The 25,106-nt window shown below is 52.7% G+C and overlaps 16 protein-coding genes across 25 annotated transcripts; 9 read left to right on the top strand and 7 right to left on the bottom strand.

The window, feature by feature from the left end:
- Positions 1 to 71: 71 nt before the first annotated feature.
- Positions 72 to 275, bottom strand: KVP18_002513 (uncharacterized protein; the record flags this gene model as incomplete). The annotated part of the gene is made up of 1 exon (XM_067953444.1): positions 72 to 275. One exon carries the CDS (start codon positions 273 to 275, stop codon positions 72 to 74), a length of 204 nt encoding a protein of 67 aa, XP_067810832.1.
- Positions 276 to 370: 95 nt separating this feature from the next.
- KVP18_002515 (uncharacterized protein) lies at positions 371 to 1,334 on the top strand (the record flags this gene model as incomplete). Of its 2 annotated transcripts, XM_067953447.1 has the most annotated exons (2): positions 371 to 626; positions 655 to 1,334. In XM_067953447.1, the coding sequence occupies 2 exons, from the start codon at positions 371 to 373 to the stop codon at positions 1,332 to 1,334; spliced, it is 936 nt and encodes a 311-aa protein (XP_067810835.1). The 2 variants fall into 2 exon arrangements, with proteins under 2 accessions (XP_067810835.1, XP_067810836.1); XM_067953448.1 differs by lacking the exon at positions 371 to 626 and having other exon boundaries at positions 702 to 1,334.
- Positions 1,335 to 1,506: 172 nt separating this feature from the next.
- On the bottom strand, positions 1,507 to 2,058 carry KVP18_002509 (uncharacterized protein; the record flags this gene model as incomplete). The annotated part of the gene is made up of 1 exon (XM_067953437.1): positions 1,507 to 2,058. One exon carries the CDS (start codon positions 2,056 to 2,058, stop codon positions 1,507 to 1,509), a length of 552 nt encoding a protein of 183 aa, XP_067810828.1.
- Positions 1,928 to 4,288, top strand: KVP18_005172 (uncharacterized protein; the record flags this gene model as incomplete). Its single annotated transcript, XM_067949552.1, has 4 exons — positions 1,928 to 2,102; positions 2,260 to 3,337; positions 3,446 to 3,976; positions 4,015 to 4,288. The coding sequence occupies 4 exons, from the start codon at positions 1,928 to 1,930 to the stop codon at positions 4,286 to 4,288; spliced, it is 2,058 nt and encodes a 685-aa protein (XP_067810839.1).
- KVP18_002517 (uncharacterized protein) lies at positions 2,192 to 4,418 on the bottom strand (the record flags this gene model as incomplete). Its single annotated transcript, XM_067953450.1, has 2 exons — positions 2,192 to 4,309; positions 4,338 to 4,418. The coding sequence occupies 2 exons, from the start codon at positions 4,416 to 4,418 to the stop codon at positions 2,192 to 2,194; spliced, it is 2,199 nt and encodes a 732-aa protein (XP_067810838.1).
- A 128-nt stretch (positions 4,419 to 4,546) lies between these two features.
- On the top strand, positions 4,547 to 5,311 carry KVP18_002505 (uncharacterized protein; the record flags this gene model as incomplete). Its single annotated transcript, XM_067953430.1, has 1 exon — positions 4,547 to 5,311. One exon carries the CDS (start codon positions 4,547 to 4,549, stop codon positions 5,309 to 5,311), a length of 765 nt encoding a protein of 254 aa, XP_067810821.1.
- Positions 5,312 to 5,381: 70 nt separating this feature from the next.
- KVP18_002503 (uncharacterized protein) lies at positions 5,382 to 8,011 on the bottom strand (the record flags this gene model as incomplete). Of its 3 annotated transcripts, XM_067953424.1 has the most annotated exons (2): positions 5,382 to 7,471; positions 7,498 to 8,011. In XM_067953424.1, the coding sequence occupies 2 exons, from the start codon at positions 8,009 to 8,011 to the stop codon at positions 5,382 to 5,384; spliced, it is 2,604 nt and encodes an 867-aa protein (XP_067810815.1). The 3 variants fall into 3 exon arrangements, with proteins under 3 accessions (XP_067810815.1, XP_067810817.1, XP_067810816.1); XM_067953426.1 differs by lacking the exon at positions 7,498 to 8,011 and having other exon boundaries at positions 5,382 to 7,439; XM_067953425.1 differs by having other exon boundaries at positions 7,442 to 8,011.
- Positions 8,012 to 8,151: 140 nt separating this feature from the next.
- Positions 8,152 to 9,711, bottom strand: KVP18_002511 (uncharacterized protein; the record flags this gene model as incomplete). Its single annotated transcript, XM_067953442.1, has 1 exon — positions 8,152 to 9,711. The coding sequence occupies one exon, from the start codon at positions 9,709 to 9,711 to the stop codon at positions 8,152 to 8,154; it is 1,560 nt and encodes a 519-aa protein (XP_067810830.1).
- Positions 9,712 to 10,821: 1,110 nt separating this feature from the next.
- Positions 10,822 to 12,234, top strand: KVP18_002514 (uncharacterized protein; the record flags this gene model as incomplete). Of its 2 annotated transcripts, none has more annotated exons than XM_067953445.1 (1): positions 10,822 to 12,234. In XM_067953445.1, the coding sequence occupies one exon, from the start codon at positions 10,822 to 10,824 to the stop codon at positions 12,232 to 12,234; it is 1,413 nt and encodes a 470-aa protein (XP_067810833.1). The 2 variants fall into 2 exon arrangements, with proteins under 2 accessions (XP_067810833.1, XP_067810834.1); XM_067953446.1 differs by having other exon boundaries at positions 10,921 to 12,234.
- A 55-nt stretch (positions 12,235 to 12,289) lies between these two features.
- On the top strand, positions 12,290 to 13,976 carry KVP18_002508 (uncharacterized protein; the record flags this gene model as incomplete). Of its 2 annotated transcripts, XM_067953435.1 has the most annotated exons (2): positions 12,290 to 12,773; positions 12,802 to 13,976. In XM_067953435.1, the coding sequence occupies 2 exons, from the start codon at positions 12,290 to 12,292 to the stop codon at positions 13,974 to 13,976; spliced, it is 1,659 nt and encodes a 552-aa protein (XP_067810826.1). The 2 variants fall into 2 exon arrangements, with proteins under 2 accessions (XP_067810826.1, XP_067810827.1); XM_067953436.1 differs by lacking the exon at positions 12,802 to 13,976 and having other exon boundaries at positions 12,290 to 12,796.
- KVP18_002506 (uncharacterized protein) lies at positions 13,973 to 15,647 on the bottom strand (the record flags this gene model as incomplete). Of its 3 annotated transcripts, XM_067953433.1 has the most annotated exons (5): positions 14,074 to 14,134; positions 14,247 to 14,513; positions 14,541 to 15,299; positions 15,328 to 15,418; positions 15,458 to 15,647. In XM_067953433.1, 5 exons carry the CDS (start codon positions 15,645 to 15,647, stop codon positions 14,074 to 14,076), a joined length of 1,368 nt encoding a protein of 455 aa, XP_067810824.1. The 3 variants fall into 3 exon arrangements, with proteins under 3 accessions (XP_067810822.1, XP_067810824.1, XP_067810823.1); XM_067953431.1 differs by lacking the exons at positions 15,328 to 15,418; positions 15,458 to 15,647 and having other exon boundaries at positions 13,973 to 15,241; XM_067953432.1 differs by lacking the exons at positions 14,074 to 14,134; positions 14,247 to 14,513; positions 14,541 to 15,299; positions 15,328 to 15,418 and having other exon boundaries at positions 15,450 to 15,647.
- A 64-nt stretch (positions 15,648 to 15,711) lies between these two features.
- KVP18_002510 (uncharacterized protein) lies at positions 15,712 to 17,310 on the top strand (the record flags this gene model as incomplete). Its single annotated transcript, XM_067953441.1, has 1 exon — positions 15,712 to 17,310. The coding sequence occupies one exon, from the start codon at positions 15,712 to 15,714 to the stop codon at positions 17,308 to 17,310; it is 1,599 nt and encodes a 532-aa protein (XP_067810829.1).
- A 40-nt stretch (positions 17,311 to 17,350) lies between these two features.
- Positions 17,351 to 18,701, top strand: KVP18_002507 (uncharacterized protein; the record flags this gene model as incomplete). The annotated part of the gene is made up of 2 exons (XM_067953434.1): positions 17,351 to 17,667; positions 17,696 to 18,701. 2 exons carry the CDS (start codon positions 17,351 to 17,353, stop codon positions 18,699 to 18,701), a joined length of 1,323 nt encoding a protein of 440 aa, XP_067810825.1.
- Positions 18,702 to 18,708: 7 nt separating this feature from the next.
- KVP18_002504 (uncharacterized protein) lies at positions 18,709 to 22,369 on the top strand (the record flags this gene model as incomplete). 3 transcript variants are annotated; one of them, XM_067953427.1, is made up of 4 exons in its annotated part: positions 18,757 to 19,221; positions 19,251 to 21,961; positions 21,990 to 22,055; positions 22,084 to 22,369. In XM_067953427.1, 4 exons carry the CDS (start codon positions 18,757 to 18,759, stop codon positions 22,367 to 22,369), a joined length of 3,528 nt encoding a protein of 1,175 aa, XP_067810818.1. The 3 variants fall into 3 exon arrangements, with proteins under 3 accessions (XP_067810819.1, XP_067810818.1, XP_067810820.1); XM_067953429.1 differs by lacking the exon at positions 18,757 to 19,221 and having other exon boundaries at positions 19,392 to 21,961; positions 22,036 to 22,369; XM_067953428.1 differs by lacking the exons at positions 19,251 to 21,961; positions 21,990 to 22,055; positions 22,084 to 22,369 and having other exon boundaries at positions 18,709 to 19,242.
- A 125-nt stretch (positions 22,370 to 22,494) lies between these two features.
- On the top strand, positions 22,495 to 23,370 carry KVP18_002512 (uncharacterized protein; the record flags this gene model as incomplete). The annotated part of the gene is made up of 1 exon (XM_067953443.1): positions 22,495 to 23,370. The coding sequence occupies one exon, from the start codon at positions 22,495 to 22,497 to the stop codon at positions 23,368 to 23,370; it is 876 nt and encodes a 291-aa protein (XP_067810831.1).
- Positions 23,371 to 23,465: 95 nt separating this feature from the next.
- On the bottom strand, positions 23,466 to 24,519 carry KVP18_002516 (uncharacterized protein; the record flags this gene model as incomplete). The annotated part of the gene is made up of 2 exons (XM_067953449.1): positions 23,466 to 24,375; positions 24,404 to 24,519. 2 exons carry the CDS (start codon positions 24,517 to 24,519, stop codon positions 23,466 to 23,468), a joined length of 1,026 nt encoding a protein of 341 aa, XP_067810837.1.
- Positions 24,520 to 25,106: the final 587 nt, after the last annotated feature.

Below are 25,106 nucleotides of genomic sequence, written 5' to 3'. Positions count from 1 at the left end.
AAGCCTTGGGAGTTGCCCATCACAGATCAAATTCAGAATTTCGAAGGAGATGTGGCCGCTTGTTGTGGTAATCATACCACTCGTCCGTGCGCATGCCCAGCCGCGTTTCGCTCAGTTAGAGTCCTCTCTGTGGGCTGCATCGCAGGCTGGAAGTCAACCATCGCAGATGACACCACAGGCTGCAAGTCAGCCGCCTTCAAACCCAATTCAACAATCGCAGGCCACAATTCCCAATCCAGTTCAAGGCACAAAAGGGAGATCCGGCCCTCCCACATGCGACATAACGTTCGAAGGAACGCTCTGCTTTAACGACGGCCAGTCTGTTGTCGTGCCGCCAGCCCGCCACTATGGCCTGATTCTGCATCTGGACATGGAGAGTTCACGCCCAATTGACGTGTCAGGGTTAGGTCATCACGCGGCAGGTGACTTGTACGCGTCTCCCGGCTTAACGGGAACGGGTCACAGTGCTCTTTTTAGGAACACGTTTGTGGATGTGCCGAGGTCCCCGATCATGGATGAGCTGGGTGTAGGCAATTTCAGCCTCACGTTCTTCATCTCTGTTCTTGAGGACGCCGTAACAGTAGCGTCGAGGGCCGCGCTTGAACCCAACACATTGTGGTGTCCGAGTGAGGTTTGCTGACCGGCATCATTCAGTCATTCATAAGGGTCACGAGACTGTATCCCCCCCGTCAGTAGTGGCCATGCCAGCAGTATTTATTGATGTGAAAACGAGACAGTTGAAGGTGGTGCTCAGCACCGAACATCTCCCAAGTCCGATGCAAGGAGAGTTTCTGACCTCTAACTCTAGATTACTCCCAAAGAGGAGCTACCATATCGCGCTCGTACGATTCGAACAGCGACTGCGACTCTACGTAAACGGAGTCCTGGACAGCACAATCCAGACACTCGGTTGCAACAAGCCAAATACTGAGCCATTTTTTGTGGGGGGTGCTGCCTGGTCTAAGGAGATGTGCGACGTGCCGATCATGCTGGACGAAGTCAAGCTGTACGCAGTGGCACTCGGCAGGGACCACATTCAAGCCGAAGCCGGCGCAACTTTTGGGGGAACAGAACCTGGATACTGTTTGTTATCCTGTGTAAACTGTACCAAGACGGAAGCCGCTGAAGGCTGCCCTGAGACCTACCACCTCTGCTCCCGACTGGAGTGGTTGACTGACGTCTACTCCGTGGCTAGGGGCCTGGGCTTGCTGGGTCCTGGAGTCAAAATCCACGCAGGAGACGCTCCGCCAGAGGAGAAGGTGCTGGTGGAACCTAAGGAGGCAGGTAAGGTGGGCCTCGGAGTGGCATTCTGTTGTGTCGATCTGCCTGTGTAATGTGCCTGTGTAACGACATTCTATTCGGTGAGCGTAGGTCGAAAGTAAATAGCGTTCGATCAAGCACCCCACTTCTGGTGGTAAGTATCGTGTTTGCGCATATTGCAAGAAAAGCGTTAAAAAACCAAGATGACATCCTCGGGCTTGTCAATAGGACAAACATAGAATCAATCTACTTGCTAGTAGAGGTTCCCATCTTCCGAAGACTCGATTTCCCGATCGTGGAAGTAATAGGAACCTCCAGTGTAGTTTCAGCAGTAGTGTCGGCTTCAGAATATATGGAATGCTCCTCTTCAAACTCCTCCGCATAAATGTCATGTTCCCTTTCCAGCACAAGACCTCTATCACCTGCCTCCAATATGATGTTATCGCCAGCTGCTGTAATTTGGTGCAGACCCTCCAGCACCTCAGTCAAGAAGTGTTCTTCGGCGAGTAATTTCGCTGCGCCACGCCTGCTGGTACTCATGACTTCTCCGCCCTTCATCTCGAGTTCTGGGGTTCCCGCGTCGTCAACGACTTGTAGGACACAATTAATGAGATTCACCACCTCTGTGTTGACTTCTGCGGAAGTGTCGGAAACGTTAGAAAAGGTAATGGTCGGGTTTCGCGGTAGGTACCTTTCTCCAGACCTCGACGTGGCCTTCATTACTAGCCAGGACCCCTCTATATCGTGGACAGTAAGGCAGGACGACACAGCAGCGAAGAGGCTGAAGATAGAGCGCATAGGTATATATATAACCGCTGAATTGGTCAAGAAGTGTGGGCCGAGTGGGAATATGTGACGAGTACCCACATTTACGAAAAGATACTTAATGTTTTAACGAAAAGATACTTAATGTTTTAAATCACATAACCGGTCAATCTGAGGAAGAGTCGCCACCCCTGTGGTGCAAATGCAGCTTGCCCACTCGCTTCCTCTTCCCAGCACTAGAGCAGCTGACAGAGCTTGGAGGCTTCACTACAGCTGTCTTGGCGGGCTTGTTTACACTGTTCGAGGAGCTCGATGATCCAGAATTTCTGAACAACTTTTTAGTCTTGGTCTTCTTTACGGACGGGGACGATGACTGTTTCTTGACCACTCGCTTCACCATCTTAACCTTTTCGCTGCTCAAGGAGCTTGATGATCCGCCGAACAACTTCTTAGCCTTGGACTTCTTGACTGACGAGGATGATTTGTTCACCGTCACAGGCTTCACCGCCTTAACCTTTTTGCTGCTCGAGGAGCTTGATGATCCGCCGAACAACTTCTTAGCCTTGGACTTCTTGACTGACGAGGATGATTTCTTCACCGTCACAGGCTTCACCGCCTTCACCTTTTTGCTGCTCAAGGAGCTTGATGATCCGCCGAACAACTTCTTAGCCTTGGACTTCTTGACTGACGGGGATGATTTCTTCACCGTCACCGGCTTCACAGGCTTAACCTTTTTGCTGCTCGAGGAGCTCGAAGATCCACCAGTCTTTCCGAAGCGCTTCTTCGACTTTGCCATGTTTACCGAGGAAGAGTCCGACTGCTTCTTTACAACTGGCTTCACTGTCACTGGCTTCACCGCCTTAACTTTTTTACTGCTCGAGGAGCTTGATGATCCGCCGAACAACTTCTTAGCCTTGGACTTCTTGACTGACGGGGATGTTTTCTTCACCGTCACAGGCTTCACCGCCTTAACCTTATTGCTGCTCGAGGAGCTTGATGATCCGCCGAACAACTTCTTAGCCTTGGACTTCTTGACTGACGGGGATGATTTCTTCACCGTCACCGGCTTCACCGCCTTAACCTTTTTGCTGCTCGAGGAGCTCGAAGATCCACCAGTCTTTCCGAAGCACTTCTTCGACTTTGCCTTGTTTACCGAGGATGAGTCCGACTGTTTCTTGACAACTGGCTTCACCGTCTTCACCGTCACAGTCTTCACCGCCTTAACCTTTTTGCTGCTCGAGGAGCTCAAAGATCCGCCAGTCTTTCCACAGCACTTCATCGACTTCGATTTGGTATTCGACTGCTTCTTGACGTCGGGCTTCACCGTAGCCTTTTGAGTGTTACTCGAGTCCTTCCTTCCGAAGCAGCTCTTCGTCTTAGGCTTAACGGCACTGGTGGTGGTCTTGTCGACCACATGCAGTCGGACCTCAGCCTTACTCGAAGAGATCGACGACGAGCTCGATGACGAGCTCTGCTTCTCAACAACTTCAGGCTGGGCAGCCACAACGATTGGCAGTGGGAGCGTAACCGTATTCTTGGTCTTGTTCGATGTAGACGACAAACGCTTGCTTGCCTTGTCGCTCGTGGACGATGAGGACGAGGATGATGAGGACGAGGATGATGAGGAGGAGGATTGCTTCATTGCCACCGGCTCCGTTATTCGGATCGTTACCACCTTCTTCTCTCTGTTCGAGGTCGAGGACGAGGACGATGACTGCTTGGAGACTTTCTTAAGCGAGGACGATGACTGCTTGGAGTCTATCTCAGCAATTGCCAACCTGGTCTTCTCACAAGGACTGGAAGAACTGCTGCAGTCATCCAAATTGACGTCAGTGGACGACGAGGTACTTAAGGCGCGAGCCTCTCGCTTTGATGACTGTCCGTCCATTCGGTGGAAGGTGGCGACCCAGCGGCTAGGCTCACCAGGGGATTTCGCTTCTTTGTGGGGTTTGTGAGCTTCCTCGCAGGCATCCGTTGACATAAAAATAGGATGTCCACAGGGCTCCGGGAGGAAGCTGAGCTTGACAACAATGCGGCCTGCGAAGCCTTGAGGACCAATAAGGTCGTAAGACTCCGCCGCAAAAGGAATCACTCGCTTTCGGGGGCAGAGTTCCAGATCTCGAAATCCGAGGTCATGACCCTTACCAGTACGAACAATTACGCGGGCACGAGCCTCCCCGTTGTAAGGGAAGCGAAAAGCGTGACGGTACGCAGGATTGGGGCCGCTTACAATGGGCGCGACGAGCGTCTGGTGGCCACATAGGCATACGAGTCGTGATTCCGTCTGAATAAATATCAAACAACGTGCTCACGACTTGCTTGCGTCCACTGGAGTGCACCAATTCCTGGGCATGGGAGACGCTGACAACTACACTCCTATAAGGACCGGTCATTCCAACGAAATGCGTAGTTTATCGTACTGTATTTGATAGCAACTAAATGTTTGTGCGAAGCCAACAACGTGACCACAGAACCTGAGTGATGAACTGAGCAGGGTGCCGCCGCCAAACCATTTTCGACAATGCTTCGCCTTTTGCCTGGCTTTTTATGCCTCGTGACGGCTAAACATCCGTCCTTCAACGATTTCCAAAGGATGATGATTGGACCGTCGGCAGACGAGTTCAATGTCATCGAGGGGTGCAGTCTCGCTCTAAGTCTGTTCGATAACTACGGTGGGGACCTTGAAGGTTCGTGCAACGTCCCATCCGATCAAGTCACGCATTACATGATGCGCAAGTCAGACAACTCGCTGTTCTACTTCAGCGGGTATAAGCTGACTGTGGGAGAGCTCGGGGTGGACGCCTCCTCAGGGGTCCCTGTGTTCTCAGTACCCCTGCAATGTCCAGACAAGACGAAAATCACGTTGCGCAGAACCATGCTAAATGACAAGGTATCTCAGGTGTGCAAGGCTTCCGGAACCAAACTTGATGTATGGGTTGCGCTGGCCACCCACGACAGCGGCAGCATTGAGCACTCTGCTCTCTTTGTGGAACACCAAGTAGGTAACGATCGTCGAATACGCACTCTGTTGATGCCTGATGGAGGAGCGATGCCCAAGAAATCCATTGCACAATTGGCATCTTTGGACCCCAATCAAGCGGATGCAGCCAAAGGAGAGCTACGCCACATCATATCGAGCATCCGAGTCATGGCTGTGGGGAAGGACGAGGTCGACGGCACAACAGACCAGACGCTGGTGGCTGTGCGGGACTCCCACGACGCCTTCGTTAAGGAACAGGCCCTATCTGCATCTCACGAGAGAGTCCAGAGCATCCACCAATCATAATCCTCATCCAGATGTTAATGTCAATAACCGCTTCAAAATCTTTTAACCATCGGTAGATTTTTGCTTCACCTTACACGCGAGGCTCAACCTCCTTCTTGGACTTGGTCAGTTTCTGTAAAGCCTTCACGCCTGCCTTCAGTTTCCTCTTGGCAGCGTACATGCCATAGGTCAGCGGAGCTCGGCCACTAGCGTAGCCTCCTCCATACCGACAGCAACAACATCCCTCCACAAAGACCTTGAAACACACCGCATGGCAACAAGGGGTTCCGTAGGCCAATGTGGGGTTCAGCTTGGCAGCGTCCTGCATTTGCATGATGTTATCGAACATAGGCCGTCCTAGAGTTTCCGGGACACCCTGACCTGGCATAACCATGACCGCGAGCATTGTTCCGCCTACCACCAGCAACGGAGTCGAGTGGTGGACGATCTCAAGTGAGTAGGTAACCAAAGGTGTGATGAACGCAGCAAACTTCGCCGTTACGAACAGCAGAGACACCAATCCGTGTTTGATGGTGGTCGGGAACAATTCAAGGCAGTAGAGGTACAGCAACGCAACACACCCCCCGACGGATATCTTACCAACTTGGCAAACAACCTCCAGCAGAAGAAGACTCCATGTCTGGGGGACAGGCGCAGTGGGTAGTCGGATTAAGAAAGCCATCAGCGAGCAACACCCGGATATTAGCAGCGTTCCATATACAAGCCGAACGCGTCCTACGCACGAGAAGCCCGCCAGCCAAACCAGCATGAACACCAACAGCATCTCCACCAAAGAGGAGATCGCTTCAGACATGGCAGTGCGGCGAATGGACAGGAAGTAGGTGTAAAGCGGGTGCGTCGGACTGAATTGGGCCTTAATCGCCTCTCCGGGAGTGAAGTCCTTCGCGTAGTCCATCATCAGCGCCACTCGGTCCGTCTTGCTCAGACTCTGCATAATGTTCTTCCAATGCCTCGTGAGATAATCGGTGTCAAGGTGCACATTCCTAATTCGGTTTACCAAACCAGAGCCGATCCCACCTGATATCGCGGGGATGGCTTGGGTTGGGGGCTCTGGAGGAGTCTCCTCTCCATACGGAGGTTGAATCTCTTCAGGAGCCACCGGTGGAATTCCTTCAGACATCTCAGGAACCACAGCTGCATTGACAGACAGAGGAACCATGTTCTCTTCCTGTACCACAGGGTTCACGGCTGCATTGACATCAGGCGGAGGAACCATGTTCTCTTCCTGTACCACAGGGTTCACGGCTGCATTGACAGATGGAACCATGTTCTCTTCCTGTACCATAGGGTTCACGGCTGCATTGACATCAGACGGAGGGTCATGCATCTCCACGACTCCTAGTGGGCTCATCGCGGTGCGAGACTCGTACGCTGTATCAAAATTGAGAGATGACGAAGTAAGACTGCCGCCTTGCGGAGGCATGTATTTCGGCCTGCCGATGAGACCGCGTGGGAAGGCAGGTAGAGACAGGTCGAGGTCTCGCTTCAGAATGACAGCTTCAGTAAGGTACCTCGACTCCAGAGCCAGCCCGACATAGCCATATGACGCCACGAACCACAGCGACACCAGCGTAGTCATCCAGAGGTGCAGCGGCCAGACGCAGCAGGCCATGTACACCCGATCGGTGGCACGGCGTTTATCCCTCGACGACAGAGCTGCTAACTGCGCCTCCCGGCCAGGTGTAGAGAGATCCGCTGGATCTTGGTCGAGAAGCGCTAGGAAGAGGTCAACATTGTCGTCGGTGACGCAGGGATCGAGGACGGCATCGTCGCACGCGACGATGTGCTTCACGGTCTTCAGGGCCCTGATCTTACGGCCTGTAGCCACCAGCCATCGTGGCGACTCGACGAAACACGGCGAGCAAGGCAATACGAATGGAAGGAAGAGGGCTGGAAGAGTCAGAAGCAACGTTTGTATCCGCCACGAAGGTAGCAGAGACGTCAGCAACGACGTGACGATCACCCCAAATGCAAAAAAAGCACTCTGCGCGCCGATAATAAACTGCCTATGCAGCCTATCCGTTGTCTCGGCGTATAGAATCATAGATGTCAATGCGGCCCCAGTAACCCCGCTCCCGGCAAGCACGCAGCCCGCTCCGTAAACGGTGACGTTGGGAGCGATGCCCATGATTATAGATCCAATCGCCATAACCATCGAATCTGTGTGAAATGCGGTGACACCTCACTGGACAACAGAAAGAACTGCCTTCCAAAAAAACCACTGAGAGTTCCAGTGCAGGCTGCTCCTATAATACCGCCGAGGTACAGTGCAGATACTGTCCAATTCACATTATGCAGAGGATTGGGGGCACATGCTGAGTGTGGTATGTTGAACTCGGTTACGACGCTCAGGTGCTTGAAGACGTAGGAGTAGTTTTGCGTGCAGTCGTCATGTTTCAGAGGAGCAGAAGGATCACACGACGAGGTTTCACAAATGGGAAAGCGGGGTGGCTCGACGGTAATATAGACCGGCAAGATGAAGAACACGCCCATCATGAACCACAAGATGCCGTGAATACGCCACAAGTACTGCGAGTGGAAGGCAGTCCAACGGGGTAGCTGCTCCCGAGGAAGAGAAGACAGCGCCTTCACATCCTCCGCCGTAAAAATCACGAAGTCCTCATCATCGACCTCGTCACTGAAGTCCAGAGCATCTTCAAGGTCGCTTGCGTCGCTCTCCTCCAAAGGATGAGAAGTCATATGGATAAAAACGTGTTTTTACTCACAACACGAGTCTCTTGCATAAAAGATACGGATCCGCTTTAAGGTTTCCTTCATAGTGAAAGGTTTGCAGTTTGAAAACATCATATGAAACTTAACCATTACTTTACATCGTCATCTCAGACCTCGCCCTCCTTTCTTGGCACCAAGAACACCAATGGGGAGTACACGACGAGCCCCACCAGGTATATGAATGCCGTGATCAGGAAGGTGTACCTGTAGTCCTTCATGTCAGCCAAGAAGCCACCAATTACAGCGCTCCCAGACCAGGTCATGGTGCAAAGGGAAGCCACGGAAGCCCAGCGCCCTCGCTGACTGGAGGGAATGTAGTCATAGAGAATCGATCGGTCTACAGGATATGCCGCGTTCTGAAACGCGCATCTCAGTATGAAGACAACAACGATCAGGTAGAAGTTCTGGATGTGCACCATGGAGTAGAGGAGACCTATTCCGATAATCTGACAGACGAACGAGACCTGCGATCTGCCGTACCGCGCACCCAACTTCTGGCACCATCCCATGGCAATGGACACGCATAGAGGGTAGAGGCCAAAAATCAAGGACAGGCAGACAGGTGAGACTCCATAGTCCGTAATGAAGAACAGAGGGAAGAATCTAACCGTCATTCCAGCACCTACTTCGGTGATGAAGTCCGCAGTAGTGAGAAAGAATGGAACTGCTCTCTGAAGAGCAGTCATGGCCTGGAACCTCTGCTCTTCATCGAAGAGCTGCTTTTGGTGGTCGGCCCCATCGGATTCCTGCTCCTCAACGACATGAAACACCCGACTATCAAGACGGGGGCGGACACTAGCCGAGAGAGTTCTTATCCGACGACTGTTGCCTGACAGTACCAAGCTGTTGACAGAGAACGCCATAGAGGAGCGCCGGCTCGAGCGTGCATTATGCGAGTAGCATGTGCTCGGGGAGTCCGGACAGGAGGTGGGCAGCAGCGGAGATTCAAGTACAGTCGCCCGATGGGGATCCTCCAGAAAGAAGAGAGGAACCGCGCACATAACGCCGAAGACACACCCGAGCAGCAGAGGTACATGGAGTTGGGGGATCGTCCAGTCAGTGTCGATGAACATGAACATTCCAACGAGGATGAACGGTCCCAATGCCAGCCCTGCAGTTTGCAGCTGACCCTTCAAGGTGGTCTTTTCAGATCTGCTACCCTTCTTGCAGGAGTCAGCGAATATCGCCTCACCACTCGTATTGACGAAGGAAGTGAACGCCCCCCAAAGCAGTAAGTTGGAGTAGAGTAGTGTTGTGCTGTCGAAGAAGAAGGCCAAAAACGATAGACTGCTTGCCAGAATCCCCAGGATACCTGTGAGCCGCATGATCTTAGTTCGATCATACTTATCCGCCAAAATTCCGAAGGGGATTGCGCAAATCATTGTTGCCAGACCGGTCAACGACTCCGCGAATCCCACCCAGGTATTAGGGTTCGAATACCCGTTTGCCTTCGCGAGAAGCGAAAGATAGGCGTCGAACACGTTCCAGTTACAGATGCTCTGATAAAGAGTCAATAAGAAGGTATGGGAGCAAATCAGGTTGATGTTCCTCTTCAGCAGTGCGCCACTGGCTGCGTTCTGGCTGGACTGCAGCGTCTTCACGTTCACGTAGGGCTTGTCACTAATGGTGTCAGAGGGACGCACCATTATTTGAGGAACCTCAGCCATGATTTGAATGTTAATTACACCTATGTTGAGGGTTCCCGACCCCACATCGAAGCGTGGTGTGGGGTCTAATATTATTGATGTATCTCGGATAATTTCGACGTATCTCGTGCACGAGGAGTTTACAGTAGACACAGAAACATGAATGAATCGCTCCGAAACGGATCACCGCTTAACTTGGCGTCATCCTATTAAAATACGTGGCGTGGTTGTCAACAGTGGCTTCATCGATACGCGAAGTAAGAGGCCACTATCTGGACATGCCACTCGCAATACTGACATCAGCTGTCCGAGCTGGCGGTAGATGCCAAGCTGTTCTTGCCTTTCAATTTCGGAGCTTCAGAACTAGATATCCTGGAGGATGAGAGCCGCTTTAGGTTCCACCTAAGATTCAGCCGCGTCCTGCTTTCGGGTGTTCGAATGTTCACCAAGATGTCAGCAGTGGTCTCTTTGGGCCGCACGATAAGAAAGAGATCTCGAAACGAAAGGCGATTATGATGTTTGCTGAATGTGGGCCCCGTCCTCAACTTACCTTAAACGTTTCCCTTGAAAGAGTATGGTAGCGGTGGCGCCTGGCATCTCTTCCAACATTCGGCAGACATCCCCATGTAGGCAGCCAAGAGTGTCATCGAGGTGATACTGTTCGAACAGATATGTAACATGGTGGCTCCTGTCGGTAATTTGAATGATGACCACAAGGAAGTTTGAGAATAGTCTACCCATTATTGTAGGGTTTTTGATCATTTATTTGAAAAAAGAAGGTCAAGGTCGTAGGATGACGGACTCCACCAAGCCCTGTTTATCAACAGGGGTGACGGATTCCATCCGCTTTTTTTTAAAGCCACGTTTGATACGCTTAACCTTCTGCGACGCGGATAGCACACACTGGATCGAGAATTGTACAGGTACCGACTTTGTTTTTCCAGGGGTCGAAGTCCTTCATTCCGAGCATGGAGCAGACATCTTGAGCCAACACCTGTTTCATGGCTTCAATGACAACTGGGTCCTCGCGCAATAACACCTGGGCTAGCTCAAGCGCCTCCGAGAACACTATAATTCCAGATTCAGGTTCTCACAAGTGTCGCTTAGTTCAAGAGCGTCGAGAGACAGCTCATGACTGAACGAGGGCACGTCAGACGCGGAGAGGAGGGCTTCAGCTGCGATAGCCAACAGCAACACCCGCATATATCTGACGAAATATTACTCATTTTTATGAGGCCAGCGTTTGTAGGCTTGCTGCACGTTGTGGCATCAGCAGACTGGAACAACATCAAGCACCCAGACACTGATTGCGCGCATGACCCCGCAATCGAGACCTGCGAGGACCTTGAGGACGAAACATGCTGCATGAACACAGAACGTTTCAAAGGGCAATGCGTCTGGTATGACGAGAACCAGCCCCCTAATGATCAGATGTTTGCCTACAAGGCTGGTTGCCAGGTGCGGTGTTACAGGGCGTGGTCGCCTGCTATTGTCTACACCCCTTTTGTTGAGCCGCCAGAATGCGCTTGGCCCCAAAACTGCTGCGACGAATACCCTGACTGCGTCCTCGAGACCGGCTTGTGGGGTGATGTGTCCTGCAAGTTCAAGGAACCGAAGGCGAAACCGATCGCTGATTGTGGATTGCTTAACGAGAACTGGCCCACTCAGGCTTATGTAAATCCCCAGAGCCCGTTGCCTGCCACGTACAATCCATTGGATAATCCGTACAACGAGTATTCCCTTGCCACGGTCGGGACTACGTGCTGGCTAGCGACCACTGCAGACGGTTTCAAATACTTTCAGGGTTGCGACGACATTGTCGGGCTCTCTGACATGACCTGCGAGGATATCGGCAAGTTGGCCCCTGGTTGTTGTGGCGCCAACCCCGCGTGCACAGAGTCGTGTTGTTCCTTGACGGATTATTATGACCCCTGGAAGGACTGCTTTGATTTGCAAAGGTGTTGCAGCCACGCAATCTACTCTTGCGCTAGGAATGAAGGAGTGTGCACGACATGCGATCGTAACGCGCCCTGTGTAGGACGATCAGCCTCCTGTTGCGACATTGGAGGTCTTGGTGACTGCGTCTTCGAAACGGCTCTGCGCTTGTGCATACCTCCGGGCTTCAGCAAGGAGGATATGGACGACATTGCTCATGTTGAGGAGGATTGCATGCCTGCCATCGACAACCCGGAAACGCAATGCCCGATGCAGGGCATGATCTGCTGCGTCACCGGTCCTGCAGCCAGTGAGTGTCGGTGGAATCCATCAACTCTTGAGTGCCTGCCTGGCTGTCCGCCCATAGGATACGAAACCATCGATTGCCCGTTTCTTTACGATGAATGCTGTTTAGAACACGAATCTGCGTGCACTCTGGAGGCGCCTGGGAAATGTGTACACCGGGTATGGACGACTCAGGTTCCGCCGCAACGCACGTTCTCCGCCTGGCCCATGATCATTCTATGGCTGGTGATCGCCACGCTTGTGCTGATGCTGATGGTTGTGGCGACTATTTTGGGCTGGAAAAGTCAAGAAGCAGATGTGTAGCTCATATCATTTTTTGGTGATTCCGTCTTAGTAATCCGAATTCCTCTGCACACAGATGACATCCAAAGCAGGTCGTTACGTAGAGCTGTACTTCGAAGAGAAAAAACGGACGAAGCAACTGGTGAGCGATGGGAAACCATACACACAGACAAAGGAGAACTATTTTTTGGAAACGCTGGTGGAAGAGCTCAAGGAGGCCAACAGCACGCAGGAAAACGCTCTGGGTCGCCTCCAGAGCGACATGCAGGCGGCAAAGCGGAGTCTGGGCGACATTACCAGCGTTGTCACCCGAGTTGACACAATGTACTTGTATCTCGACTCGCTTGTACAAGCGCTAGCTGGGGTTGCGGCCATGGCCGCCTTCAGGGAGACCTCCCGACAGCAGAGGATTCGTGCTTGCTTGGACTATGTGTACCCCGTGCGTTCGTTGGACTCCAGAGTGAATTCTTTGTACGGCGCGTTGTATTACGAGCACGCAGGCCTAGTGAGAGAGACGGGTGTAATCGTGCCCCCTCACGGACCTTACGCGGTTCCTCATGGTAAATGCTTGGCGACCGTTTAATTCAGCTGCGCTCCGATCTCCGTGGCTGCCGCCGGACGTCTTGGTTGCCTTTGACCCTCAGGCCAAAAGGCATCTGCCAGTTGTGCGTCACCACATCTCGACTCAGTCCGAAATGGCCACCCGCGACGTTGAGGAGGGCACTGACGTACGTCGTGTGACACGAGAGGTTAGCACGAAGGACATTGAGACACACAATGTCGATCTGCAGACCGAATTCAGAGGAAGAGATATGGTCATGCAGACTGAGCAGCAAGCCAAAGACTCAGCGCAACAAACAGACTCAATGACACATCCTGCACCTCCAGGAGGTGGCGGAATGCCTACAGGAGATGTCGCAGAGGGGAAGTCGGGTGGGATAGTCCAGAAGCAGATGGTGACGGGGAATACGACCACACCCAGCAAAATATCACCGCAGGGACCTCCAGTAAAAGGGGCAGCTGACTCAGATGCTCAGCCACCGGTGGTCGGAGCATCGTCTAAGCCCCGCCAGCCATTCGTCAAGATAGCGCCGAAAGGTGACCCTGCAGCATTAGCAAAGAGGATCAAAGAGACTGAAAAACGCCGCCCAGGGATTCGAAATTGGGCGGACCGTCTGATGTGCCGGACTTCGCCAAACCCCTCCGACACAGTGCTGCTTAGTCAATTGAAGGCGCCCCCTCGTCAAGTGAAGGTGTTAAGTAAAGGCCTAGGCAAGAAAGAGGAAATCTCAATGGGTGCCCTGGCTGCGAAGATGCATATCAAGAAACCAGCACTAGTGAAACCAGCACCAGTGAAACCAGCACTAGTGAAACCAGCACTAGAGGAATCGGAACAAGTGGAACCAGCACAAGCGAAACCAGCGCTTGTGAAACCAGCGCTTGTGAAACCAGCACAAGCGAAACCAGCACTAGAGGAATCGCAAGTGGAACCAGCACAAGCGAAACCAGCACTAGTGAAACCAGCACAAGCGAAACCAGCACTAGAGAAACCAGCACTAGTGAAACCAGCACTTGTTAAACCAGCACCAGTGGAACCAGCACCAGTGGAACCAGCACCAGTGGAACCAGTGCCTGCCACTACACCCGCCACGAAGAAGATGAGTATGACCAAAAAAGCCGCCGCCTCAAAGCTGCCTCCAAAAAAGTTGCTGCTCACGAAGCCAGGGCAAAAAACGCTGGTCTTAAAAAAACCAAAAAACTAAAGTACAACTCGAGGCTTTGAAGGTTGGGTGATCCACTCACGAAGGCGACTGCCCAGGCTCCTCTGAGGCACAGTCAGATTTCTGGCGGGCAGCACCTTCAGAGTGAGCCTACGGCGTGTAGCCGCTTCGGAGCCGTTAGCAAGGAGGGTGCGCCGATGCTGAATGCGGGCTGCGTATTCCGAGTCACTGCGGCCTCCATGTTGAAGCATCTTGTAGGCGGCATCGCTCGATGTTACCGCGCCATCGTTTGAAAATGCTGAGGACCCCCACATGTCAGGCCCATAGGGCGCTTCGCCTTCCGCCCACTCGTTAACGCGGTAGCCGTCTTCTCGCAAGAATACCGTGTTGAAAAGCGGGGGTGCATTCCAGTCACGGTCATCCGAGGCTGTCCAGTCGTACAAATCCTTTGCAATACCCGCAGGGCGGAGGGAAACATGGTACGCCGTCAACGATGCTCTGTCATTCGCGAGGAAGTTCTGGCCGTTAAGACCCGGAATTCGAGCCCACGTAGGCATCAGCTCGAACTGGAAAAACTTCCTACGATACCACATGAGAATATCCCACCTAGCTGGCCGCACGTGGTAATATCCTGTGAACACCTCTTCTGCTGTGTCATATGAAGATACGGAGCTGGGCATGCAAAACGTCTCAGGAGCTGAGTCGGGAGGTAGCATTTCCATTTCGTCGTCGTCTGAGGGCGTGCTCTGGGTCAGAAGTCTACAACGGGGTCCGGTTTCTGGCGGCGTCAGTTCAATTTGAGTGAAGCCGCGTCGGGTCAAGGCGACAGATTGTAGTTCTCGCGGAGATTCGGCCTCAGCAGCATGCGGTCGCTGCAGCTCCTTCCACTGCTGGTAATACTCAATCAGTTTGCGATTCATGTTGGCGTTCATACCGTCGTGGTTGCCCCATCGAGCTTCAGCGTCGAGAAAGGATTCAGCACTCGCCTCAGGTGAAGGAGCTTCGGGATGGGCCTTCGTCAGGTAGAACCGACTGAAATCTGGGTGGAGCTGGCTCAATCGTCGAGCGTAGGTCGCATGGGAAAAATTCTTGCGCGAATCCTCCCGTCGTTCCGTCTTAGCGACCATGGCAGTTGAAAGGCGACCCTTCGACAAAGCAACGTCCTTCCAATCGAGAAGTGTGACGGAGACGTTGCCCCCTCTGATGGGGATCAGGTTAGGACGCAAGCTCTCATTCATAATCTTCTGGGGGGACAGTTCTTCCCGGGCGTACATGCGGATCTCGTGTTTGAATTGTTTGAACAGCATATGGTCCACGGGGTCGTGAACAACCCTTTCATTCACAACGGATTTGCCGTCGATTGAGCTGCGTGAGCGACTGTGTGCGGTCCCACTCAACAGTAACCTCCTTCAGTTTGGAAAGGAATGAAAACGGCTGCCTCATAGCAGCTGCTCCTGCGATTGCGGCGTTGCAGTAGGTCGTGCCTGAGACTAGGTGTTACATGAATACTTCCGTCTACTCACGAGTCACTGGCAGGGAGTTCTGAAGCTCGAGACCTTCATCGGCTAAGGAGTGGTACACGCTGCGCTTCACTTCGACAGGGAGGTCGTCGAATCCTCGTCGGTTCTCAGCTTGCAATTGGCGCGTCGGAAGCCGGTCAAACAGATCATCAATCAGGGTTGCAACTGAAAGAGTGAGCAATAATGACCACATAATACTGTTTAAAGTGCAGATGATATACTGAGGTGCTTGGGAAAGCTGGATTCGTGGTGCACACATGTTAGCCCTAAAGTTGGTAGCCGTCGTAGCCATAGGGTCCTTCCTGTGCGGTTACAACCTTTCTGTCACCAACACGGCCATCAATCACACCGCTGCAGACCTCTACCCTTGCTCCGCGCACAGTTTGAGCATTCCAGAGTCGTGCGGTCCGTACCTTTCGGACCTGACGCGATGCTACGCCGCGAACGAGTGCGTGGAGGGGTCGCTTAAGGTGTGTGACCCTCCTGGGCCGGCTGACTGTTCTGAAGCGGCCGGGAGGTCCCGATGGGCAGTCACGATCATTTACCTTGGAGCGCTGATCGGCTCCACTCAAGGCTCTGGGTTACTCAACAGAGGTCGGCGGCGAGTGGTGCTGGGTGCTCTCTGGCTATACGTGCTGGTTGGTCTGGCTACCCTCGCCGTGGACGGCTTCTACGGCTTCCTTCTCCTTAGAGCGATGGCTGGCGTGGGGATGGGGGTCGTGGCATCCTCAGTGCCTGTGTACATTACCGAGGTGACTCCAAACAGCCACAGGGGTTCCTTTGGCGTGATTCACCAGTTGGCGTTGTCAGTTGGAGTTTTAGCTGGAGTGTTACTGGGACTTCCTTTGGAACTACCGCGGTTTGACAGTTTGTCCGTCACTCAAGGGGTGGTTGAGGCGGTTGCGGGAAAAACTAACGGCTGGTGGCGTCTGATGCTGTTCATGAACTCGATATGGGCCCTTGTGGGAGTCGCCTTCCTTACGTTTCGATTCGTGCACGACACTCCGATGTGGTACGCAGAACAAGGCCGCCACGTCAAGGCCCAAGATCTCCTCCGTCGCCTGAATGACCGCGATGATGTCACTGAGGAGATGGCCGCCTTGGACAGGGCCCTAACGACGGCTGCTGCGGCGAAGATATCCCCATTCGACAGCCTAATGGACCCACGGTATCGGCGTGTGCTGCTCGTGGGTGTAGTGCTGTCGTTGTTACAGCAATTTTCCGGGATCAATGTCTTCCTGGGCACCTCCAACCAGTTGTTCGCGCTGGCGGGCATGACGCCGCACGTCTCCACCGTCGTGTCGACGATTATGACGGCTCTGTTTGCCGCAACGACGCTGCCCACAGTACTCCTCATCGAGACCATGGGGAGGCGACCACTGCTACTTTTCGGCATCTTGGGCCAGGTGCTATTCATGGCTCCGGCAACTTTACTGCTTTGGGTCGCTCCTGACAGTCAATGGACTGTACTTTGCCAAATCCTAGCTGTGTTTGGTTTCGTCATCTGTTTTGGTGTTGCTTTCGGGCCTGTGCTATGGGTGTACATCTTCGAGATCTTCCCCATGGAGATACGACCAACGGGGGTGCGGCTATCCTTAGCCGCCAATTGGATGGGGTCATTTTTGATGGTGTCCGTTGTGAATGCGCTGCCGGATAGTGTCTCAGCCTACAGCCTATTCCTCGCAACCAACATACTGGGTCTCCTGTTTGTGCTGACTGTGGTTAAGGAGTCTCAGGGGCGCGCTTTGGGTGACTCGCCCTACATTCCTGCGCCATCCGAGGTGTTCTGGGAAGGAGCATCATTCCTATCACCCGTACAGACGCCTAAGGTGACACCTGTTGAGAGTCAAGCGTAGTTGTACCTTTAAGTAACGACAGCAACGAATATTACCTGTTATGCGTAGAGCAGCGTTCACTTTCTTCGTGGTTGTCAACGCTCACCGTTACTTCATTGCTGGGGAGCCCGTCCCCACCCCGAAGCCCTACGCGCTGGCTGGTACCGTTGCAAGTACCATCCCTGCCAACACCTTTTATTTTACCGATGTTGTGGAGTTTGAGAAGCACTTCCGACTGCAGCTCCCAGGAAGCACTTACGCGGCCATAGACGAGGAGCACTCTGTGCACAAGGTTCGTCCTTATGCTGAGTGGTTGGAAAAGATCACTTATGACCGCTGGGCGCCTGGAGGATACCAAACGTTGTCGCACATGAAGACGTGAGAATCTTACGCGAACTGTATTCAGACTAGAGGTACCTCAGATCGGTAGAGGATTCGAAGCTACGCATCCCTACACCGTCAGTCCCGATTACAGTACTCAGACACTTGTTACTGGGGTGACATGGTCATCGACACCAAGAATTCCGTATCAGAGCTTCTGGTCTGCAACTTTCTCGTACCGCGTTCCGCCGCCCAAACTGACGACGTCGGTACCCGAACGACTACTTGTCGATAAAACTGAAGCCGAGGCGTCGAGGTTGAAGGGAGAGCTACCCATCAAGAGGGTCATTAAACGCCTGAATGAGGACGTGGAACTTCTCGAGAAGGAGATAGCCCGGTGGGAGAGGGCATTTGACGAAGTGGAGTCTGACGCAGGTAGTTCAACAACTCCGGAGCCCGCTGGCCATATGGCGCCGACGGCCCTCACCACACCAGCTCCGAAGGCTGCTGATGAGTCCACCTCTTTTGTCCTAACGCGTGCCGAAGACTCTACATATCGGACACTGAACATGGAAGCCCTGTGGCCGAAAGTGAAACGAGCCCATCACCGCACTGAACAGCTCTCCGAAGGCAAGAAATTGTTTTTAAACGATCTAGTTGCGCTTCACCCCTTGCCCAGAGAGGAAGAAACCTGGGCTGAGAGAGCTACGACCTCTAACTCGCACAACGTCCAGCAGCTGAAAACCGAGACGTTTAGTGTCTCCACATTGCACCCGGTCTGGGCAGTGCGCTTGCCACAGCCTAGGAAGACAGGCTTAGCTCAACTTCGGGTCATTGCACCCCGTTCAGCAACGCCGCCAGTCTCTAAGCAGGAAAACTCTGACATCGACACTTTGGATAACGTTGCGCTTGGTGGCGTATGGGGCTCAGCCCAGCATTCTGCAGTGTCTGAAACGGATGCAACAATCGGGAACGCCCAGATCGAGCATGTCTCGACGGTACCTCGGCCCCTTGAGACGACCAGGCACCCCACTGCGCCTTTCATGAATCACGCCAGGCTGAGATTCCATCACCAAAGGAAGAAGCTTTAGTTTTTGTATGTCCAGCATCACCGTATTTTCAGATTTTCCTTCTAGCTCGCAAAATATGTCTACGAGAAGTGATGACGCTAGCCTTTCGCCTTCGGAAAGCTCTAGCGAATCGACATCCGAAACGTCATCGTCGCTCCACAACTCCCGCAGGCTACTCGAGACTGTGATCGATGGGTATGTCGAGCGTACATTCTGTGAGGATCTCGACTACTTGTGTACCATGGGCGGCATTGACGAAGTCCTCAACATACTCGATACGGACCCGTTAGCAGGGCTTGACCCCGACGAGGACATTCAGGCGCGTATATGTAGGTTCGGGCGAAATGCGCTGCCTCGAACCAAGCCCAACGGGTTCTTCGCCTTGTTCTGGGAAAATTCGAAGGATCTCATGATGCGCATGCTTCTGGTCTGTGGAGTCATATCACTATTGTTGGGCGTTTTTTTTGGAGAGCGGCCGGAGATTGAGTGGATAGATGGATTCTCAATATTCCTCTCTGTCTTTATCATTTTAACTGTTATAGTAAGTGCTAGGGGTTTGTAACCACACAGTCGGCAAATGACGCCATCAGAGAGCGAAGATTTCGGCAACTGTCCGAGAAGGAGCAGCGTTTTTGCCGCGTGATTCGTGGTGGAGAACCTCTGGAAATTGAATGGGAGGAGCTCGTCGTCGGGGATCTGCTGAGTTTGGAAATGGGTGACGATATCCCCGCCGACTGCTTAGTTGTGTCGTCAACTAACATGAAAGTTGATGAGAGCGCCATGACCGGCGAGAGCGATGCGATTACGAAGGGTCCTGTAGATGTCTGCTTGGAGTTGAGAAAGGTAACAGACCGCACTTCCGCCCCATCAGAGTCACTGCACCATGTGGTTCCCTCCCCCGTCGTTCTCTCTGGCACCTCAGTATCCGAGGGATCCGCCTACGCCGTCGTGCTGCAGGTAGGCGATCGATCGCAGCTGGGGAAAACGTTCAGCAAGCTCGTCCAGAATAACGAGCCCACTCCCTTGCAAAACAAACTAAACGGGCTCGCTCATGACATCGGCCTTCTAGGCCTCATCGCTGCGTGTGCTACCTTCTTCGTCCTCGTTCTGGAATTCTGGATCATTTACCTCGTGACCGACAGTGACGAGCGTCCCTCGGGAATCTCTGTTCTGCGGACTCACATTGACTACCTCACAGAAGGCATCACTGTCATGGTGGTGGCAGTTCCTGAGGGCCTACCGTTGGCAGTCACCATTGCGCTTGCTTACTCCATTTTGAAGATGATCAAGGACCAGAACTTCGTTCGTCGAATGCAGGCGTGCGAGACAATGGGGGGCGCCAACGAGATCTGCAGTGACAAGACTGGCACCCTCACAAAGAATCGCATGAACGTCACAGCCTACTGGAGCGGTAGCGTGCTGAACTCGGAACTTGACAGTGCAGAGCCTGACAAGGTTCCATCGCTCCCTCCTGCCTACTTCCAGATCCTTGAGGAAAACATATGTGTGAACAGCAGCGGGTTCATCGAGGAAGAGGAGGTGGAGATCCAGGACGGCACTGGTCGGACGATGACCATCCGCAAGCACGTCGGCTCTGCGTCGGAATGCGCACTGATTGAGTTCATGATGACCCTCGGAGTCTCCCGAGACTCTGTTCGTAACGCCGTCTTCAATGCACACGGCGGCAATATAAACGCAAACCTGATTCTGTCGGTTCCGTTTGACTCATCTCGGAAGTGTATGAGCACGGTGGTGCTTCATCCGTCGGAAACAGGTATGCTTCGGGCCTACGTGAAGGGTGCTGCTGAACGGGTTCTTTACATGTGTTCGCACCGGGTCAACAGTTCTGGGGATCTGCAGAACCTGACCGCGAGCAACCTCAAGAGGCTGGAGAGCGGCGTGGTGAACCACTTGGCATCAATGGGACTCCGAACGTTCTGCCTAGGTTACCGCGATTTCTCAGTAGATCAACTGCCGAACTGGCGAGATATCCAACCTGCGTCCATATACTACGTCTTCGAGACCGATCTGACCTGTTTAGGCATTGTAGGAATAAGAGACCCGGTGCGAGACGAGGTTCCTCACGCCGTTACTGTATGCCAACAAGCCGGTATCCGAGTACGAATGGTCACGGGAGACAACATAGAGACAGCCAAGCAAATAGGAGTCAACTGCAACATCTTCACTCCGGGTGATGGAGGGATCGCAATGTTAGGACCCGACTTCTACAAGTTCGTTGGCGGTGTCATCTGTGCGTTCCATAGGACAGAAACGTGCGATTGCGTTCCGACATTAAACCTGGAAGACACGGAGAACGAAAAGAAGGGGGGTTGCTGTCGCAAGACGCCTGAAGAGACTTCCGACGAGAAGGTAACCTTGAGGGTGCGAGAAGATGTCCTGGGCAATCAGGACAATTTCCTACAGATAAAGGACCGACTTCAAGTCTTGGCCCGATCCCAACCGAGCGACAAGTACGCGCTAGTCATCGGATTGCGAAACGCGGGAGCTGTGGTGGCTGTTACTGGTGACGGGACGAATGATGCGCCTGCGTTACGGAAGGCTGATGTCGGAATCGCCATGGGCATAACGGGGAAGGACGTTGCTAAGCAGGCAGCCGACATAGTGTTGTTGGATGACAATTTCAACTCGATCGTGAAAGCCATCGTTTGGGGCAGATCCATCTTTGACAACATCAGAAGATTTCTGCAGTTCCAGTTGACGGTTAACATCGTGGCTGTGAGTATCACATTTCTCGGAGCCGTCGTTCTGCGGGACGCACCTATGACGTCAGTGCAACTGCTCTGGCTCAATCTTATCATGGATAGTCTCGGTGCATTGGCATTGGCCACAGAACCTCCTGACAACGCAGTCCTAAATCGCCAACCGCACTCTAGGGACGAGTACCTAGTGAACAAGACCATGTGGAGGAACATAATAGGCGTGGCTCTTTTCCAGATTCTCGTAGCCTTGCTCATCATTTTCACTGGGGACTGCTGGATTCCCGAAGTGCCCTGGGTAACCCCCGAGATCCACGAGGAGTTCCCTGACTACAACGAGTTCTCTGATTGTCAGTGGTTCTCGTGGCGAAACGTCAGAAGCGGGCGAGCTTTTATACCTTTCAGCAAGGAGGAAGACTACTCTGATACCTGGTTCACGTTCATCTCTCCCAGCCGACACATGACAATGCTCTTTAACAGCTTCGTCTTCATGCAAGTCTTCAATCTGATCAACTCCCGCCGGATCAACCCAGGAGAAGTCAACGTTTTCAGGGGATTCTTCCGGTGAGGCCCAAGGTTCCGCGTGACACAGAAATTGGCTCTGGATTGGGGTGGTTTTTATCATCGTGTTTATGCAGATCATTTTCGTCCAGTTCAGGTGAGACCGCATCTGGGAAGTCACCCAGCTCCTTTGCCTTGAGCGTGCACATTCACGGACTCACCTTCGCGCAGTGGGCGATTTGCTTCGCCATAGGCTTGATATCCCTCTTGTGGTCCATCCTCATTCGACTGATCCCAGAAAAAGCCGTAGCAGCCGTGCTACCTGAGACTGGCAACAAAGAAAAGGACCTACTGGAAACTAAGGCCAGCCTGGCAATGATGTCCCGTGGCCGCTACTCTCAGAACCGCATATCCAGCCGAATGCTGTTTTCCTCTCCTCGACTGTCGAGACGGGCCACTCGAGTCGACTGAATCGAATCGCATCTGAAGTTCAATGTTGCCTACAAGGTGAGGCGAGTGAATCATCGAATCAAAAATCTTCATTCCTTCCGAGGAGTACGAAAAGCGCTGCATGATGAGGACTAAAATCATCATTAATGCTGGTGCCCAAACGACACATCTTCCGCTGCCGCAAGGTTCAGCTTTCTAAGGCATGCAGGGATTGGATGGCTGTAGCATCTTTTCTGGACCCTTGGGACGTGGAGGAGGACGACGACTGTTGGGACACGGCATCTGTGGTGTCCGTGGATGAGTGGCGGGAAGTGAGGAGGCGGATTCAAGATGTTATTCGAGAGTTCGGCAGCGTAATTCCGAAGATGGGTGGTCACGCTCCAACAGACGTGGTATGCCTGCAAGGCAACCGGCTCGAGTGCTGGTCTGTAGAGGAAGTCCTCCTGCTACTGAAAAGCTCGGCTAGGGTCTTCGACGGCAATATCTCACTGACGAAGTTTTACCCGATCAACCCGACAATGGAATTTCGAGTCTTCCTGAAGGGAACTGAGTTGAGAGGGGTGAGTTCTCGCCACCTGGATTACCCCATGCCCGAGATCAGGCACATTGACAATGACATCGTGGCAAGCATACGGCACCTTCTGGCCTATCTAACTCTAGACCCCAAGAAGAGGTCATTTCTGGACGTTTACCTCCAGAAAAACTCTGGATGCCTTTCGTCCAATATGCTGTTTGACGTGTTTGTGTTGGACTGGGAGGAACAGGGAGGCCGAAGCTTCGAGGCCGCCAATCGCTTGCTACTCCCCCAAGGAGATTGGACTGCTGATGTCGAGCCCGCTGTACTCCTTCATTACATGGTAGGGCCTCTCCACGACGTCCCTGGATCGCGCCTCCTTCTCGACCGCCTACCAATGGAGTTCCTTGCGTTGGAAGATGGGTGCAACTCTGAGATGCTGGAGCGGCTGGAGGAGGAGTTACGCTCCATCGGCTACTTGGATGGTGTGTCTGAGTTGGCTGTATGACCCGACACGGCCGTGATTGTACATAGTGCCTGCCTACTCTGAATCTTCGTCGGACTCGGCTGTATGACCGACATGGCCGCAATTGTACATAGTGCCTACTCTGAATCTTCGTCGGACTCGGCAAGACAACCTATCATCTTCTGTAATTCTTGAACTTGACTGCGAAAATACTCATCATCAGCAGCAGTGGTCTGAAACTCCTTGACAGCCATCTCAGCCTCGCCTCGTCTTCCGAGCTGAATGTACGCAAAGCACAGTGTAAACCATATCTCTGGGTTTCCATCCTCTTCTCTAACAACATGCTCTAGAATTCCAACTGCTTGCTCGAAGAGATTGAGATCCAATAACAGCTGCCCTGTCTTGGACATCACCTCCGGAGTGGGAAGCTTTATTGCTTGTTGGTCTCCTTGTGAGTCGGTTAAGTCCTCTCCCTTCTGCAGATGCTCCATCAGCATCTTTTCTTCGGCCTGGGATCGTGCTATCAGCTCTGCCAGACACCTGTACGCCTCCAGACCCACCTCAGTCGCCTTGTCCAGCCCTCCGCCACCCAATCCAACGATCTTCAGATACGTACCCATGGCTGTGAGTGCAGACACGGACTGCGAATCCACCGACAGAGCCCTCTCCAACGCCTCCTTACAGCGCTCTTCAGCTTCCGGCATGTCACACGCCGGAGGCGTCATGTAGTGCTCGGCAATGGCTACTAAAAACTCCACGAAGTTGATACGAACGTCAGCGCCTCCCGATTGCGCGAACTCCGCCTCAGACATCTTCGCGCCTCGAAGAAGGCAGTGCAGAGCTTTGGCAGAAGCCTCCTCCGCGGATGCTTCGTCGCAGTCCGCTATTCTCTGGTATATCTGACCCAACGCGAAACACTTTGAAGGTAAAATGTCAGGCGCCATCTCGTCAGCGCGAGCTAAATGCTCAAGCGCCCGTTCCAATTCGCCGCCCTCGAAAAAAAAATTCCCGAGCGCTGTTAGCGAGTGAGGGTTATCAGGCTCGCGACTGCATAGTGGACGGTACCCCTACTCACTTCACTGCGTAGCTCAGAAGCTGCTCAACGGTTGACCGGTCAGGCTTGTACTCAGCCATCATCGTCTCTGCAATCTCTAAGACAGCCTCTACTGGCAACTGGTCAAGGTCGGACATTCCGAAAAATGTTGCTTTCATCACGGGTTTGGAGTGAAACGCAGAGAACTCAGCTTCTTCCTAGAGTCATCATAGAAGCGAGGCTGCACTGAGGATCACGAAATGGAGTGTAATAAGTGGAAGCGAACGAATTTAAGAAGATCGTTGTCGAAAAGCTTGGTTTTAGGTCAAAAAATGTCTGCTGCAATTCTGAAAAGGTTCTTAGCATAAAACGTTATGAATGAATGAATGAAAGAATAAACAACCTTCCGAAATGAATACATGAACAACCTTCCGAAATGAATACATGAACAACCTACCCAAAGACATTACATCCGTTCTGTCTCCGGGACAAACGTTAAATCGAATTTACATTCGACTACTACCTTGACAAACGGAGCAACCGGAGAGGGGGTTACCAGGATGATACGAATACGGAATCACTGATCTCTGTGATTAAACATCTCGTTCGGCTGATCATTCCAGGATGAATCTTACTACTAGGAGGCCTTGTCGCTGACTGCATGATCGATAGGTCTGATGGGAAAGGGCGTTACGATAAGGATGATACATCATGCACCATGCCGACTCTTGTTGGGGACTATTTT

The sequence above is a fragment of a genome (genome assembly GCF_019968955.1).
Source record: "MAG: Porospora cf. gigantea A chromosome Unknown PgA_NODE_262_length_25106_cov_343.849, whole genome shotgun sequence".
Lineage (NCBI taxonomy): Eukaryota > Apicomplexa > Conoidasida > Eugregarinorida > Porosporidae > Porospora > Porospora cf. gigantea A.
Note: the sequence above shows the minus strand (reverse complement) of the source record. Positions and strands in the feature narration are given on the sequence as shown.